The following is a 17,665-nucleotide window of genomic DNA, read 5'->3' on the forward strand; positions in this document are numbered from 1 at the left end:
CTCTTCAGAAAGAAAGAAATATAAAATCTATTATTACTACTTTATGCTAGTTATATTTTTTAGTTAAATCATTTTCACAAAAGGTGAACTATTTAAACTGCTGTGTTGCAATAACATTTAGAATAAATCAACTGAATCACAATAAGTCACTGTAGTATGTTAACACATGTATTTTGGTTTTAATAAGAAGTTTGTGATCAATGCAAATAAAAAGTGTATCTGTTAAATTGGAGCACTCTGGACCTGATGTTTTGTTCTTGCTTTTTTTTTTTTTAAATTGTTCGAGATCGAAAAAAAAATCCCCCTTGGTGGTGTAAAAGTAAAAATCGGAAGTCTGTTATAATAAAAACTTGATAAAGTCACTTTTTGTAGTTTTATTTTGATCTTTTACTGTGCCACAATGTCAAAAATTGAAATGAAAACTATTTAAAATAAGGCCATTTATTAGGTTACATTAAAATTAGATTAATTAATAACAGGTCATAAATCATAATCATGCAATAAATGAATTGTATCAAAGTACTATTTAAAGCAAATTCCAAATAAAGTTGAATTCATTTAAGAATTAATGCGGATAATCAACTTTTTATGCAGTGGAAATTATTATAACTACAAGATCTTGTAAAAAAAAAAAAACACCAAACTGCTCTAATAATCATATTTATATCTACTTATCAAAATTAATATCAACACAATATTTATAGTTAGAGACATTTTTCATCATCTAAGAGGAAAAAGAAAATATTAGTTAGCTATGGCATGAACACATCATAGGGGATTGTGTGTCTGTGTGTGCACAGCAAACATTTCTGAACAGAATAGAAATCTGAAAAAAAAGTAAAAATAATGTAAAGTTTGATAATTGCTAAAGGGATATGGTATAATAACAATACAAAAATATATAAAGACATATGTGAGGATAATTCTGAACTAATGACTGTAATAGTAAACATGCAGTCAAATATACGGTAAATAAAAGTCCTAGTGACTATTACCAATATTGCATATTGATGATGATGAACACAATTATGATAGTAAATCATAAATATTACTGAATTTGGGAATAATAGACATCTTAAAACATTTTTGGCATTGTTAATATAATACCTATTGTTGTTTTTTATTACTATCATTATGTATGGGTTTTTATAATATTAAATGTATTATAATTATTAACCTGTTTGAAAAAAAATACAAAAGATAAATAAATAAATAAATAAATACATAAATAAATAAATAAAACGTTCTTATAGTTTTTGACTGCAAATAAACATAAAACATAAAAACTTAAAACTCCAATTTTGCATTAAAAAATGCATTACTTTGTGTTATTTCCTATAACAATTCATTATAAAAACTAAAGGATTTGGGGCTAATTTTACATGTGAGTTAAAGTCAGAACTGCCTTTAATCAGAACCTGACCACAGGCTCCAGAGCCGCCCGTTACACACAATTGAAACCTTCTGAAGCAGAAAGGATGAGGAGAAATGAAACGAAATACCATTCCTTTCCTAAAATAAAACAGGACAGGCTGTGAGGCGACAGGTGGACACAAAGTCGGCCTCCTGGACTGTGTACATCTCTGTGGCGACTTGAGTTCAAAAAGATAACATTTCTTTGCAAAATTTGTCAAAAATTGGTCCACAATTAATACAAACAAACCGAAAAAATAAATGATTTGTGCACTTTTTACTCACTTACTATCATTATGACTCAACTGACCAAAGGAATCCCAATCTCATCAGAAGCAGCAATGAGCGGTCAGTGTTGCTGACTATTCGGGCAAAGCCCTTCGGCACCGCAGTCTTTAGATCTTAGAGCGCAGCTGCAAAACCCGAGTCGCTGGATGTGAGGACGACACGCAGCTGCCACTGTCCATCACAGAGTTAACACACACACAGACCAACCGAGCTGCTGGAACACAAAGAGCTCATGGCTGTTTGTGTCTACAAAACACACAGACGCACACAGTGAGGATCTCTATCAGGATGGAAATCTGATCGATCGTTTCTATACAAGCTTTGATCAGAGTGATTAGATTGGAACCAATATGAAGACGCTAGAACAAGTTCTTGTCCGTCTGCTGATTTGGATTCCTTTGGGTCATAGCATGCAAACAGGTAAGTGTGGCTTTGGAGATTCGCTTTTTACTTGTTCTATGATTAAAATACAACAGTAACGCTACAGTTTGTAAAGTTACAAACTGGTCGGTTGGTAAATTTGGAAAAAAAAACACATTTATCTGTTAAAATAGACAGAAATCCATCCATTCTGCACTGCTGTGTCACCTGTTTACCACTGCACCGCCTGCTGAGAAACGGAGAAGGTGTTTATTGGCCAACTCAGTGTAAATCTGGCTAAATCTGCATCCTTCCTGCACGTTTCCAATCCCTGCAATTAAAGGAAAGTCGACCCTCTCCACCTATTTTCTAATAAACTGCATATCATGACCACAACAACTCCATCCATGGAAGCCGTGCTGTTCACGAATACGATCAGTGTATTAGGCTGAAGTGCAGATCAGGACATGTGAGATGAAGTGCGGGATCAGATGTTGGCACATCCCTGCGTCATTGAGTACATGTGAGAGCAGAGCTCACACGTTGTTCTTACTGAACCAGATCCATCACCCAGAATTTATTAGACCTCCAGTAACTTCTAGGTTTCAAGATGGCAGCCATTTAAGACACAAAAGTTATGGTTCTCACAATGAATTTTGTCTTACTTCTGAAATTAATAAGGAAATCGTTTCTTAAGAATACTTATATATGTTCATTTTTAGTCAGAAAAATTGTAGTTGTCTGGGAATTTGTTAAAAAAAAGTAAAACACTTGATGCTTGTAGTTTAGCAAGTATCACGCCAAATATCAAACATTTGGGTTTCAGATAATATCCTTTGTCCTTATCCTTAGTTACAACAATTTACATGAAGTTTGAGCAAAATTGTGTATTGTAAATTGTTGCATCCCATACTGCAAACGTTCTGCACCAGGCATATTGTACGCCAAATGAAGGTTTCTCTTCATTGTCATTTGCGTAACAGCGAATTAAAAACGTTTTTTTTCTGCACACCTCAACACACACAATTATCTAGGGTTGGGTTGTAGCTCCTCCCATACGCAGCGTCGAGCTCATGAACACATTTTTGGACAGGCGGCGAGCAGCGAAGGAAAGGCAGAGGACGTGAATTTGACAGAAATTGCGTTCGGTGTGAACGCAGTTTTAATGTAACGTGAGCAAGAATTTCTGCAACACATTTTGTTCTGGAATATGGATCAGAGCACTTTTTATGCATTTTGGAAAAGCTATCAATTGGCAAAATATGAAGTTGCATTTTGATACAAACAAATGCAGAGATGATTAAGGGTTATGAAAAACAATGCTTTTCCTGAACCTTGGTTTCAAATGGCATCAGCTGAAAGGACTTGGTTGCTTCTATTGATCTTTTTGGGAATACTTGTGTTTCTAGTCAATGTTCAGGTTGCCACTGGGACTTCAATGATGACAGTGATGCATAAAAACAAATCTAATTTGGTCAAAATGTTCCCAAAGGCATCAAAGTCTGCAGCCCTTTTAGATCTCAGTCCTGTTGAGAATCTCTGCAGGGCGTTTGACTTTAGAAGTTCGTGCAATCTGGATTAGATGAAACTGTTTGCCATGGGAAAATGTTTTGAAATCCCTCAAGACGAGCCAACAGAGTTGGAAAATGTCAGATACCTGGTTATAATACCAGGCAGAGTTTTTTAAGCATCTTTGTTGAGTTCAGATTGTATCATTTTTTAACCACTAAACCAGACAAATTGTTAAAGTAGGCAAATTGTCTTAATCTTATTGTTTCTCTTTGGGGATTCATTGAGTCTATGGTCATTAGAGCAAAGTTGGGTTTTTTCATCATAAGACCATCATGTTGGTGATTCCTATAAACGTAAAAGAAAGTTATCTTTCGATTCTAGCTTGTATCAACTTTGAAGGTAAATAAAAGTATAATGAACTACAGAGGGAACAGTCAATTGTATTTATTATGCATGCAGTGACAACAGTTTTATTCAGTTTTTACGGATGACACCGGCTATGTCCAAATTCCCACCCTTATCCCTAACTACAAAAAAACTTTTATATTGCAGTACTATGTAGTGCCCTGGATTGTAAAAGCAATTCGAACACCATTCTCGCTTTTTTTTTTTTCATTAAAAGTCTTTAACATGAATCACACTTTAAGAACCTAATAAGGTGAAGTGACATGATTAGTGCATTAGTCTATTTATCACTCCACTGTGTTCTGATCATAAAAATCATTATCATTTGCAAAAAATGTTCAAACGCAATGCATTATGGTTTATATTTGAACATGTAATAAACATCGATCCACGTTGGTTTTTCACATTGGTTTTGATCCTCCACTCCCCCAGCAGATTTTGATCCTCCACATTAGACTTCTTGAAAATTTCTAGGGTACTTGATTTTTAAATTATACATTCGGATAGTACTTCAAAAAGGTAAACGCACTATTTGAGTAGTAAAGCAAATCGGACAAAGACCACATATTCGGTTGGGTGTTATGTGTGAATAAGCTAGCACGGCTAACAGGAAGCTGTGTCGAACTGTGTGTTTTTTTTTCTTTTTACAAGTTAGCATAGTCCCAGTAACATTTGTTTAAGCAGTTGCATTGCAAACAACGTCTGGTTTACAGGTTTTGTGAACACGCTAACATGTAGCTTGCTCAATGTGTCTTTTAGCTCAGTTTAGATCAGCCTGACATGTGACATATGTTTGAAAATAGACCAATCACTGACAGTGCACCATATAGTGCTGAAAATACAGTAAATTACTTTCTATCCACATAAAGGACAATATTTGTGATTAACTAATATGCTACTTTCACTTAAATTGAGAAATGTTTTGTCCCATTTCCAAATCTAGAAAAGGTATTGTAAGTCTTTTTAAGTATTCTATAGATGGCACTAAAACCCAAATGATGTGTTCTGGGATTAACTCTGTCATTGTTGTTAAAGTCCATCTGAAACCATAGCAATTTTTTTTTATTATCTCGTTCCCTCTGATTTTTTTCTATCGTGTGTGTTTCTTTGAAAAACACTTACCACAGAACAGTAAAAGTCACAATCAAAGCATTTCTACATCAACATTTGTCCCAAAGATGAGTGTATCTAAGGGTCACAACAACTGCTGAACAGTGTTTCCATCCCAGCTTAGCATGTCTGAGTTGCAGAAGAATGGGAAGAAGAAGGCTAACTCCTTTGTTGCCATATGATAGGCAGACATTCCCTGGAAACACGACTATTTTTACGTTTGTCCTCAGTTGATCACACTGGATATGGGAGACTCAGGTCTGCACGACAGCACCACTACATGTGTGCATGAGACGCTTAGCGCTGTTTACAATTTAACTCACAGCATGGAACAAAGTTGGAGAATAAGCTGTGAATCAAAGCAGATGCTTATGGAGACAAAGGTTATTAATGACAGACTATAAAATAAATTTCCATAAAGTAGGTTTAAATTATATATATATATATATATGAAAATTGTTTACATGTGCCAAACAGTGAAGAAAGGAAAAATAAGTATAACCATAAGTGGTGCTGTATAGCCAACAGGTGCTACCCTGAATGTTGGTCAAATTCATTTTTTTTTCCATTTTGCCAAAAAATGGTCGCAAAGCTGTAGGTACTGTGTAGGGCTGGGCTGATTAAATCGATTAATCGATCTGAATTCATTTAAGTTTAATAGATTAGTAATCGACCCATAAAAGTAGAGATCGATCAAACATATAAATCTAAAGTTTGCTAGCTTGATGCTAACATATAATAAGATTTTCCATAGGCTAATGCAACGCTCTGTTGACATAAACATACATTGCTGACTTAATGAACATCTTTATGTACTCACAGGCATGGATTTTCCCAAGTCTTTTAAGAAAATATATCTATAAAGTAATCATCTGTGGTCTAAAACACAATTTTCTGCTCATAATTTCTTCTTCTTCTAGAATAAGGTGTAATGTTATAGTGTGATCACCACCTAGTGACCAAACTGAAATGTTCTCCAAGAGAGGCAGAACAATTGTTGGAGCTTCTCCTTTTGAAAATCCATGTAACACGTAATAATCTCATTTTAATTTCACAACTGAACTGTATTAGATCAATATAAATATCTTTGAAACATATATATAAAGTATTAACGTATTTCTAAACAAAGGTGTCTAAATGTATAAACTCATAATTGAACTGAACTTTTTTTGGTGGAGGACGTTCATTATGTCAAAAATTCATTTTCAACATGTACTAGTACTAGCAAGTGACTTTTTGAGCTAGGGGTGCAATTGTTGCTCAAAGGGACAGTCAAACAGAAGAATTGCAAAAACAATCCGGTCCTTGCGGTCCAGGACTGCTGCGGTACATACATATTCTAAAGCTGTGTAGAGACTACCTTTGTCTAATTAGAATGACTAATTGTTATAGTCTCATGATTTGGGCCCAGCTCTCCTAGAACGCTGAAGATAAAAGCAGACCTTATAAAGTGAGGTTGTTTTTGTAATCTCGCTGTCTCAAATCCAGCATTTCCTCCTGTGATCCAAACAGAACTGCATCTGCGCTGCTGTCCACAACAACATTTTCTAAACAAGAACTACTGACAAGGTCAAAGCTGAGAGCCTCTGTCGATAATAAACAACATGAGGGACAGAGGATAGAAACACTTGTTCCGAAGCCCTCTTGATACCAGAGATGAAGTGGAACATATGCAACACAAGAGTCTCCTAAAACAAAAAGCTTCTTTGACAACCCTGTGAGGAGTTAGAAGTAGTTAAATCTCTGAGTTGTTAAAGTGACATGGGCAAAACTTGTGGTAAAATGTGTCCAAGGATAAAAGCAGACAATCACAAAGCCATTAGGAGTTGTCCGCTTGAACCCTGGACATGTGTGCAAAATAACACGGCAATCCATTTACCACTGACATGCAGTAAAGACACTGAAAAAAAGCACATATGGAGGCAGATTTAAAGACAGCAGAGACCTCTACGTAATCTTAACGCTTCCTTTTGCTCTTAAGTTATAGCTATTATCAAGATTTGGACATACAGCACAGTCTTACTTTAACAGCTGAGGTTGGGGATGGGAATGCAGCCAGTTTCTCCATGTTATTGTGAAATAGTTTCACAAAAGACAAAACAATCAGTTTCCTTTATCCATCCTCTTCCCTCCGGGGCTCACTATCAGTTGTTGTCTCCTCTGGTTCTCTTTTGCATGTTTTTCTCCTTAGTTTTGGTAGGCATTAATGTTCTGACCTTGCAAAATTGGCATTTCCCATTTCCTTGCATATTTCTAACCAAAAAATTGTACCATGACTTGTTAAATGAATCATCAGCTCAACCTGAACAAAATGATGTGACATACAATAGGAACCTATTTGAAATGTGGGTGTGGACAACAAAAAACTTCAGTTGCTAGGGAAATTCAAAACTTTACTTTTGATGATTCTTCTAAAAATTACATCAATCTGTTTGCCGTCCCCAGGCGACCAAAAGCTAAAATGGTTGCTATGGAGATAAAACAGAAAAAAGGTTGTCATTTTGAAAATTTCATGAATTTGTGACGTACACTGTAAAAAGTGAAATGCTGGATCATTTAACAAAAGTTCTGTAATTTGTCACATTTCAAATGATTCATTTTTATCAAATTAAAATTTTGATTTGTCAACTTAAAAATTGAATTTGATAAAACTAGTATTTTTTAATATAACAAATTACAGAGCTTTTGTCAATTGATCCAAAGTTTCACTTTTTACAGTGTACAGCTGTAACCAGGGAAGACTTTTACCCAAATCCACATAAACTGTCACCATTTTACCTTTGTACTTCAATTTATTTTTTATATTTTTTGCCTCTTTTAGGAGTGCAAAAGTTAAAGGTTGCAAATCAAAAACCTGAGTCCAAGTAAGAGCAGTATTTTACCAAAGCAGTGAGCATGAACCGGCCGTTCATCTGTTTTCTTTTGAAAATGGAATCTCCTGAAAAGAGATGAAGGAAAACTGTGGGGGTCCAAGAGCTCGCCATCTTTAGATTAAAATATCTGCTGCGCAGCTTCAATTCCACTTGAATGAAAACAATAAAAAAGATGAACTTTGTAGTGTTCCTCCCTTCCCTCCCTGCAGTGCTTGAGGAGCTCCAAATGTTGCATTTTTCTTCTCCCACTCGTCACCCAGAGGTTGTCATTGGGTGAAAGCTAAACTGGAACAAGTACAAGAAAGGAAGCATGACGAACAGTTTGGAAGAGAACACGCAGCTGTTTACTCTTCCCTTGAATCCAACAAATTAGTCAATAAAAATACAGTTTGGTGACATTTACGATTAATAAATCTGAAAAAAGCTGTTCATGAGGTGTGACAATTTAGAGGCAACTCCCAGCTTACAAAATTGCAGTTGACTTCAGAAAAGTCACAACATGGATAAAAGATTAATCTTTTATCCACATATTCCCAGTATTAAACCAGCCAATTCCACATAGTTCCATTTTTTAGAAGATCTTTTTGTTTGAAATGATTTTTTACTTCATTTTCTCAGCTCCACGCATCATCACCTTATTAGAGACGGTAGATGTGCTACTGGATCACAATGCAACCTTCATCTGCGAGGTGGAGTCACGTCCACCCGCTCTCATCACCTGGACCAAGAATAACCATCCAATCATGTGAGTCAACGACCAACATCATCGCCTTACTATTTTAATACTTTTGGTATTAAAATTACTCTCTTCTGTTGGGATTTAGATATCTTTTATTTTTCATGTGTGTCACATTATTAAAATGCTTTTGGATTTAGTACTAAGCACTCGGCTTTGAGTCCCACACCCACTAGAGGTATTGAAAATTACTTTCTGCTGGAAATGATATCACTGACATGGATATCAAATTTTCTCATGAAAATTGACCATATGGAAAAACTTTTTTTTTCCCAGAAATTAAAAAATGGGAAGTATTCACAGCTGTACAAGATCTGGCTATGCACTAGCATAAATGACCAGGGCCACTGTCACTTTCTCTGGGGGCTTGAGACGCAGGGCCCCTAAAACCAGATTATATCCCTCCCACATCATCTTGGTCACCCTTATATAAAATACACATTTTTATCTTTCTTTTCTCTTCTCATATGCTTAACTACCATTTTTAGGCAGATAATTATTTTTAATTAATTTTGACCCTCCCCTGCTTCATTTATTTATTTGGTGGCTGTAGTTGTTTTTGCTACAGGTTTAGTATCGGAGGGATAAGATGGATTATTGGTTATGTTTACATGTTAAAATGGGCAGCACCAACCAAGTTTAACTACTTCTACTGGTAAAGGAAAAAAAAGATGTCAGTAGCTTCTGTCATACAAACATATCACTGCAAAGAAAACAAAATTAGTCCATATGGAGCAAATGGTGTTTGTGGTTTATACTACGGTCACAAATACAACTCCCACCACGTGATGGGGAGGCATTGGCAGTCTTCAACATTTCACCCCACTCTGATGTCCATTTTCCTCTGACCCACCAGGTACTATGACACTCGCTACCTGACCAGAGAGCAGGGACAGATGCTGGTGATTCCCCACGTGAGAGAGTCTGACAACGGAGAGTACTGCTGCCTTGCCAACAATGGCATCGGGGAGCCTGCAAAGAGCTGTGGAGCACTACAGCTGAAGATGAGTACGTCTTTTTTAATTTTAATATCTAGACCCAAGGTTTTTGAAAGAACAAATTACTCCATGCTCTGTCTCTTTTCGTGTCCGTTTTCAATCAGAGCCACAGATCAAACAACAACCCAGAAATCTAACCCTGGTGATTACATCTAAAGCAGTGCTGCCCTGTTTCACCCTCGGCAACCCCAAACCTGAAATCACCTGGCTGAAAGACAACAATCCTGTGAAGGTAGATGTTCGTCCAAAGTAATCACAAAATGTACTCAAGTAAGAGCACTGCCACTTAGCATAACAGTATAGAAGTAGAAGTAAAAAAAGGGATCCTCCAAATAATTACTTGAGCAAAAATAAATAAATAAAAATTAGGTAACAGTTTGAATGTAGTAACTGATTTTTTTTAGTCTAAATAGTTAATTGGACAGAAAAAAATAATGTTGTATTTCTTGGCAATAAGGGAGTAGCCATGGTGCAAAGGTAAAGAAGTCGACATTCATTGGAAGATCAAAGGTTTGGTTCCCACCTTGTCTGCACATGTCGAAGTGTCCTTGGGCAAGACACTGAACCTTCCATTGCTTCTGGTGGTTTTCGGTTGGCGGACGTGCTAAGGCTCATTTCTACTGGTCCATCTGTGGTGCATCTCTGTTCATTGAGAGAAAAAGCAGAATTTTCATTCATTAGTCAGAATATTTCCATTGCCGCCGTCATGTCTGCGTCACACATCTGTTCCTGCTGCAACACAACGCAAGCTCTACGCAGGAGTTCTATTTCCAGTCCATTGGAACTACGGAGAAACAGAAAACAGGTCCAGGTTTCCAAATAAAAACTTGAAAAACTAAGACCTAAGAACTCAGTGAGGAAGGAGAGAGCATGGGGCCTGTTTGCCAACGTTTTGGATCAGCAGAAATAGTGGGACAAACTGCTGGACACAGGGGTGGCAGGACAAACCACTAAACTAACAAACAGTTGTGAGACGGACTTCCTACACAATACAACAGAGATGAACCACTGACTGACCAGTGTGAATTTGGGGTCAGGCAGTGGAGTCGCCGTCAGTGTGGGCATGGGTGAATAAGATTATGACTGTAAAGCACTTTGAGTTTTCTAAGAAAGTATTAAAGTGCTAAATACATATATGCCATTTACCATTTTACCAATAAAGATCATAATAAACTGACTAAAGTTGAATATCCTGTCATTAAATCTATCTTATTGGATGTGTTTAGTTCCTTTGTACATGTAACAATAGAAGTTAACTTTGGCCCCAACTTGGCTTTTGAGTATTGTTACTCGTTTTAAATGTATTAAAGTTGTATTTTTGTTTGTTTCTGCATGAATTGTTTTCCAGTTGAGCGATAGTATCACAATTCTTGACAGTGGAGCATTAAAGATCCACAACATCCAGAAAGAGGATGCAGGGCAGTATCGCTGTGTGGCCAAAAACAGCTTTGGGTTAGCTTTGTCAAAGCCCGTCACCATCGAGGTACAAGGTGTGTATTTCTGTAAAATTTCACTTATGAGAGAGAAACTATGGGATTCCATTTGGATTCAGATTTGTAAAACTGATCACAAGAAGATTTGTTTTTTCTCAGTGTAATCTGATTTGTTTGGGTTTTTTTTTTTATATTTGAGCAGCTCCAGCACGGATCCTGCGTGCTCCAAAGGAAAAAAGAGTTCCCTCTGGCAGCCAGATAACTCTCGAGTGCAACGCCACAGGAATTCCAATCCCCACAATCACCTGGTTGGAAAATGGGAATGCTGTGAGTCTCTGGGTTGCTCAGTCTGCTCTCTAACAAAAGTCCATGTTTCCACTAAGACCTGAGATTGCAGTTTGCCCTGTCTCTTTATCAACTCAAATGTCTTTGAGTGAAATTTTTACAGAAAAAACAAAGTCAAATTTGAATTTCTCAATAGATTTTTTGTCCAATGAGTGCAGCCAGCTCTGGAGTGACCTGGAACTATGTAAATCTCCGAACAAGTTTCCCCTGGGTGGATATCTGATGACTGGAAAGACATGATTCATACTCTTGAGTTTCATTAATAATTGTTCAAGTCATTTATTAGTCTTGTGTGTCATATGTATGAAGGCAATGTCATATTTGGCAAAAAGACTTGCAACCACCAATGACTCTATCTTGTAAGAGGACAAACGAGCCAATCCACAATAAAAAAAAAGGATCTCAGTTTCATATGAGGGAAACCACTTTCCTTCACTGCTGGGGTCCATGGTTAACCTTCATGTTTCACATCTTTGTGGTTGCATTTAGATAAATGTTGTAACATTTAGATCAAGTAAAAATGCCCTAAATGTTGTTCCTAACATATGGTTAGTAGTTGCCATGGCTAATACGCTTTGACTCATTGACAGAGGTGGTTTAGTAGGGATTGTTACACTTCCTAACACATCCATGTGTTTTGTCTGAGCTGGGCACCTGCACAGAGGCTACATACTATATATTTTGTTCAGATTTTCTCTATATTAAGGTTTCATTGTGACCAGGGGTGTCCAAACTTTTTGCTAAGAGGGCCATATTTGGTTAGGTGAAGCCAACCATTTGGCCTGATATTATTTAGCTATTTTAATAACTTCAAATTTAAACAAACTTATGAGGATTTTTTGCGGTGGGATATTTTTTTTTTCTATAGAACAAATACATTTGAATATGCTTTACTGTATCACGGTCAATTTGTCAATTTTTTGCACCGTTCATTCCCAGTTAGCTTGTTGACAATAGTATGTCTCATCTGGTAACGCCTCTTCATGGTGAATATGAAAACTTAACTTTGGCCAACCACAATAAAGAAATCATACACAGTATTTAGAAAGTGCATGTTGCTTATTTTATAAAAGGAATCTTGGCACCATTGGAAACTTGACGCTAAGCCCACATGCTGGACTTGGGACATGCTTCTCCCTCCCTATTCCCTACATAATGCAGGACAATCTAGTGCCCTGGATTTTAAAGTCCATCTCCAATGAAAATCCTGTTTTTTCAGTTTTTAACATATATGTGTGGCATTTTTCAATTTTTCTCTTTTTATTTCTCCATGTCAATCAATACACCAACTAATGAGCCTTCTATACGTCACAACAGCTGTGCTGCACATGTACTAAACCCTCATCTGTTCCTAGTGTGTCTAGTTCAGGTGCTGGAGAAGAGAAGGTGGTATCTTCCCGTTGACTGTGTTCAAATGAGCCGCCGTCCGCATTTCCATGGTCAAATCAGCATCACTGGATTTTTTGTGTGAGTTTCGTGCAATACTTTCCGTAACACGGCAGTGAACGCTGGAAATTCTCCCTGAGACTCCATGATGCTTCTTGATGTGACCACGGAAATGTGAACGGCGGCTCATTTGACCGCAGTGGGAAGAGTTGTAAATCAATGAAACATAATTTTGATGTTTGCTTTTATTATTTTCCCAAGGAGTCTGTTTTGAGAAACCAATGGATTGAATTTATTGGTCACAGCAACGTCAATAAACATTAGATAATTAGCTAAACAATACAGCTGGACCTAACCAATATTGCTTGACATTTTTATGTACCAGTGCTGAAGATTTACGCTAGCAAGACACAGAGCTATCATAATCAGACAGGGGAGGACCAGCTCAGCTCCAAAAGCCACGCCCCCTCAGAGGAGATTTTGGAAACTGATCAACATGAAAAATGGCTTTTTAAGACATTTAGGTTGTGGGATTTTGGTTAAAAACTTCATAATCATAATCAAAGCACTACTGGGAATGTATTTTTAAAATAAAAAAAAAAATCATGGGGTACATTAAAGTAATTTGTACACAAAGCTCACTCTTTTATTTTTATATTTTTGAAAAATATGACATCAGAGATTTTCTGAAAGGTAAAAACCTAATGAATAGGAACATTTTTTCAAAAACTATTTATGAAACCATTGTGTTCTGAAGATTAAAACTTGGACGATTAATAAAAAGTAAATTAAAATGCTTTTTTTTCATATGAAAATGTGTTTAAATGCAATGCATTGTGGTCTATATTTGCCAATCTAGAGCGCATTGATGCACACTTCTAGGAAAGTTCTCGGACACTGGATTTTGGAGTTGTACATTCAGAGAGCTCTACATAATGGCAAACACACTTCTCACTATGTAGTGAAGAGATTTTGACACACTTGTGTAAAAGCCAAATGAAATCCTTTCAAGCTCTCCATTTCCTGGAAGTAACTTACAAATCATCAGACAAACATAGAATCCCAGACACTAAAAGCATGAATCTAGACTGTAATAACTCTTATCAGTCGTCTGTCTGATTTGCGAGCTTAGTTGGAGAAAACCAGTTAATGTGCTTTAATGTTCAGATTGGTGATATGAACAACAAAGAAGATCCAATCATGGTGGGCTTGAAGTGGATGCCTTACATTTAGCTAATGCATCAGCTTTAATGAGAATAAGTGTGTGAAAATGCTGCCAAAGGAAATTCCCTTATGGTCCAAATTCATTGATTTTAAGTGTTGCCATCAACTGACATCACATACTGTCTGGGTTTTTAACAGTCGTAGGGTGATTATCTGTTATGGGATTACAACCCCTTTAAATGTTTTATATATGTGTGTGTTTATATATATGTGAGGGTGATGATGATTAAAATGACTATGGCATCATATTTTTTGGCAGCTTGTTTTAGTGGTTATATTTTAGTGGGCTGGAGCGAGCTTGTCCTAAAAGCAGGTGATGACAATCACAAAGTCAATTTTAGACAGAGAGGCATGTAATCACTCAGACTAAGTGACTCAGACACATTACGAATTCTCACATATGTCATGGTACAATTGTGCAAGAGAGAGCAAATGCAAAAACTCACAGATTTAAATTTTGTACAGTTTTATCATATCTGGCTGCAAGTCTTTGATTTTTCAGTTAAAGATCTGGTGAAAATTGTGTTTTTAATATGTTGTTGCATTTTTCTGATGATGGAGGACATAAAAATATTTAATTAAAAGTGTATTTTTTAGTATTTCTTTATTTAAATCATCATGAATTTGGAGCAACTGAAAAAATGTTCATCCATCCATCTAGAAATTGGGCGGGCCTCAAGCTTTTTGATCTGCTCCGATCAGATTCATCTACTTGTACACGACTAGAGCAAATGTATGTCTATGCTTTCCTCGTCTGAGCTGGATCCTGGCTCAAAATTTTTGTTGCACTCATAATGTTAGATTGGGGGTGTGTGGGGCAGCAAGCCAGGGGAAGAGAGTGTAAACAAAGTGATGATGGGAAGTGGGGGCGGGCTTACTCCATGCCAACATGCCTATTCAAAACTCAGAGGTGAATTTCTGATGAACTAATGCAGAAACTATGTCCTACACAACAAATGTTTAGAATTTTGGATAAAAAATGCATTACCATAACTAAAAGACCCTTTAAAAATCGATCAAAAATCAGAGTTAGACTTTAATTATCAAGCTTTGGTTTTGGCAAAAGTAACCACTAGGGGGCATGAAACATTGCTTTTAAGTGCTGGTCCCAAGTCAGAATGAATATAGAGGGTTTTATCAGGAACTTAAAACCAAATGCAAAATAAATATGCAAATTATAAACAGACCTTCCGTATTTGATCCATGATAGCCTGGGTTATCAGCGACATCTTCCTTTGCTATCGACCAGTGGATGCTGGTGGAAACTGGACTACTGTTGTTGGGAGAAGGAGTGCATGTAGGTAAAAAGGCAGAGTTGAAGATGTTGAAGTTCTCTTTGGGAGTGACGAGGGCGGATAAGACACAGAATGAACCGATCAGAGGAACGAGTTAGATGTTTATGAGATAAATGCAGAGAAGCTGGAATACACTAGTTCATACACACTGAGGGAGGGTTCGTCTCTACTCAAAGTGAGACAGTATACTTGAAGTCTACGTTTATTTACTATCTATATATTGTAAATGTTCCAATTTCGTCAGAAGAAGTTCTCAGTTCTTACACTACATGCACTATTTTTTACTTGCTACCCTTGCACTTTTCCCTAGGCATAAAAAACTTCAAGAGTACTACTTTTTACTAAGGGTCTCTCTTAACATATGAATGTATTTGTGTTAATAGAACTTGAATTTGCATGTGATTGTACAAAGTAACAATGTCATTCTGGTCGTCTCCGTTTCTCCAGATCTCTGGTGCATCGGTGGACGAAACCATAGTGGGAGATGTGATTCTGTCTGTTCTGAGAGTGACGGTGGTAAAGCCTGCGCTCTACACATGTATGGCTTCAAACAGACACAGTGGTGGAGCCAACACGGTCAAAGCAACTGCAGGAGTTACAGTTGCAGGTATGGCAATGTAATAGCCTGACTGATACGGCAGCGTTTGTGTGTGAATGAACTGTTTTTAGAGTCGGCACCTTGTTGTTTTAGCTGTTAGTTGTCTTGTGCCCCCCTTGAGTGACTGCAGCTGTTGTCTTACTACCATGTTTGGGTGACCACCCAAAAAAAACCCTAATTGGAGTCATCTTTGGACAGCAAGGATAACAAAAGATCATGTTCTCTGTTACACACAAGGACCTGACCACACACACTTCCAGTTTACTCGTTCATAAGCTATGAGTTGTAGAGAGAAGCATCCTGGGGATAACTTTGTTCATATCCTTTTTCTTGTCTACATGTGGCCATCAACCTTCTTTTGGTCTCTACTCCTACCTGTTCTCCTCCAACCTGTGTCTTCCGGAAACTGCAACTTCCCAATAGAGTGGAGGTAAGGCGAATGGCCATTTTTATCGACCTGTACACGCGGCACAAATGTCTGTCAGTGCAGACATTTTGAAATTGTGATATTCTAATAATATTTTTTTGAAAAAGCAATAGCTGTAGCCAACAGTAGTATTCATAAATATAATTTCCTATACAGAATATCAAATATTTTTTTGGCAAAAGGGGAGAAAAAAACAAGTCAAAACGGGTTGCTGTAAAATTAAAAGTTTACTCTCAACATCCATTTTGTTCACCATTTCAGTTTATTAAAAATCCAGAAACCACTGATTGAAAATAGACCAAAAACAGACATACTTATATATAATATCATCCTAAAACCTGATGGCTCCACTTTTACTCTGAAGGTTCATTCTTCTTCAGATGTGACATCTGGAGTTTGTAAGAGCCGCATTGCAGATGAGCAGCAGGAAAATTGGAAACAAGGCGAGTAAGCGAGACCCAGGGAGGCAGACACAAAAATGAAAGGCAGAGCCACACTTGTGGGGAGAAAAAAGAAAAGGAGAAGGCACAACAGGCAGCACGTTGTAAATGGAGGATGTATGGTGTCTTAGCAGATTAGGACAGCAAAGGGACTTCCTGTTTATTTTGTGGGGCACATCATAGAATTTTATTACTTCTTCTATGATCATCATCTGGATCCTGTATGTATATATATTTAAAAAAAAATTAAGTGAAGCGCACACTTTTATAGGCTGACTCAAACAAACGAGAAAAAGTAGGTCAGGATAAAAGAGAACATGTACACCACCATTGTATTAATTATTTGTTGTGAAAATATAGATAGATGGATGAAATGTAAAATGTTAATGTGAAGCCGACTATATCAAAGAGTCAAAAATGTATCTTTTGTTGTAATTCAGATGTTTTTAACCCTTCAATAAAATCGATAGGAAAATAGCTAATGCTAACACACAGTACCGTATAGTAATAAAATATATATATATATATATATATATATATATATATATATATATATATATTTATATGTATATATTCCAAATGTATATTATATAATTTAAAGTATACTATAGTAATATATACTTTATTGTACTATAAAAGCATTCCTTATGATACCCTACTGTCCCAAATTAGATGGTAAATGGTAAAATGACACATACTTGTATAGCGCTTTCTCCCCTCCTTCGAGGGCCCAAAGCGTTTCACAGTCACAGACCCATTCACCCATTCACACACACATTCACACACTGGTGGTGCCTCCGCTGCCTAACACTGGTGCCAACC

At 36.8% G+C, this 17,665-nt stretch overlaps 1 protein-coding gene across 1 annotated transcript in view; it reads left to right on the forward strand.

The window, feature by feature from the left end:
• The first annotated feature begins 1,282 nt into the window (after nucleotides 1–1,282).
• Nucleotides 1,283–17,665, forward strand: part of musk (muscle, skeletal, receptor tyrosine kinase) — a 31,094-nt gene continuing 14,711 nt past the window's right edge. Inside the window, exons 1-8 of the mRNA XM_024298756.2 lie at nucleotides 1,283–2,121; nucleotides 8,580–8,706; nucleotides 9,554–9,705; nucleotides 9,800–9,927; nucleotides 11,044–11,185; nucleotides 11,331–11,455; nucleotides 15,826–15,985; nucleotides 16,400–16,406. Coding sequence (XP_024154524.1) covers nucleotides 2,052–2,121; nucleotides 8,580–8,706; nucleotides 9,554–9,705; nucleotides 9,800–9,927; nucleotides 11,044–11,185; nucleotides 11,331–11,455; nucleotides 15,826–15,985; nucleotides 16,400–16,406 — 911 coding nt within the window. The 5' untranslated portion in view covers nucleotides 1,283–2,051. The remainder of the gene's footprint in view (nucleotides 2,122–8,579; nucleotides 8,707–9,553; nucleotides 9,706–9,799; nucleotides 9,928–11,043; nucleotides 11,186–11,330; nucleotides 11,456–15,825; nucleotides 15,986–16,399; nucleotides 16,407–17,665) is intronic.

Source organism: Oryzias melastigma, linkage group LG12 (assembly GCF_002922805.2).
Source record: "Oryzias melastigma strain HK-1 linkage group LG12, ASM292280v2, whole genome shotgun sequence".
Lineage (NCBI taxonomy): Eukaryota > Metazoa > Chordata > Actinopteri > Beloniformes > Adrianichthyidae > Oryzias > Oryzias melastigma.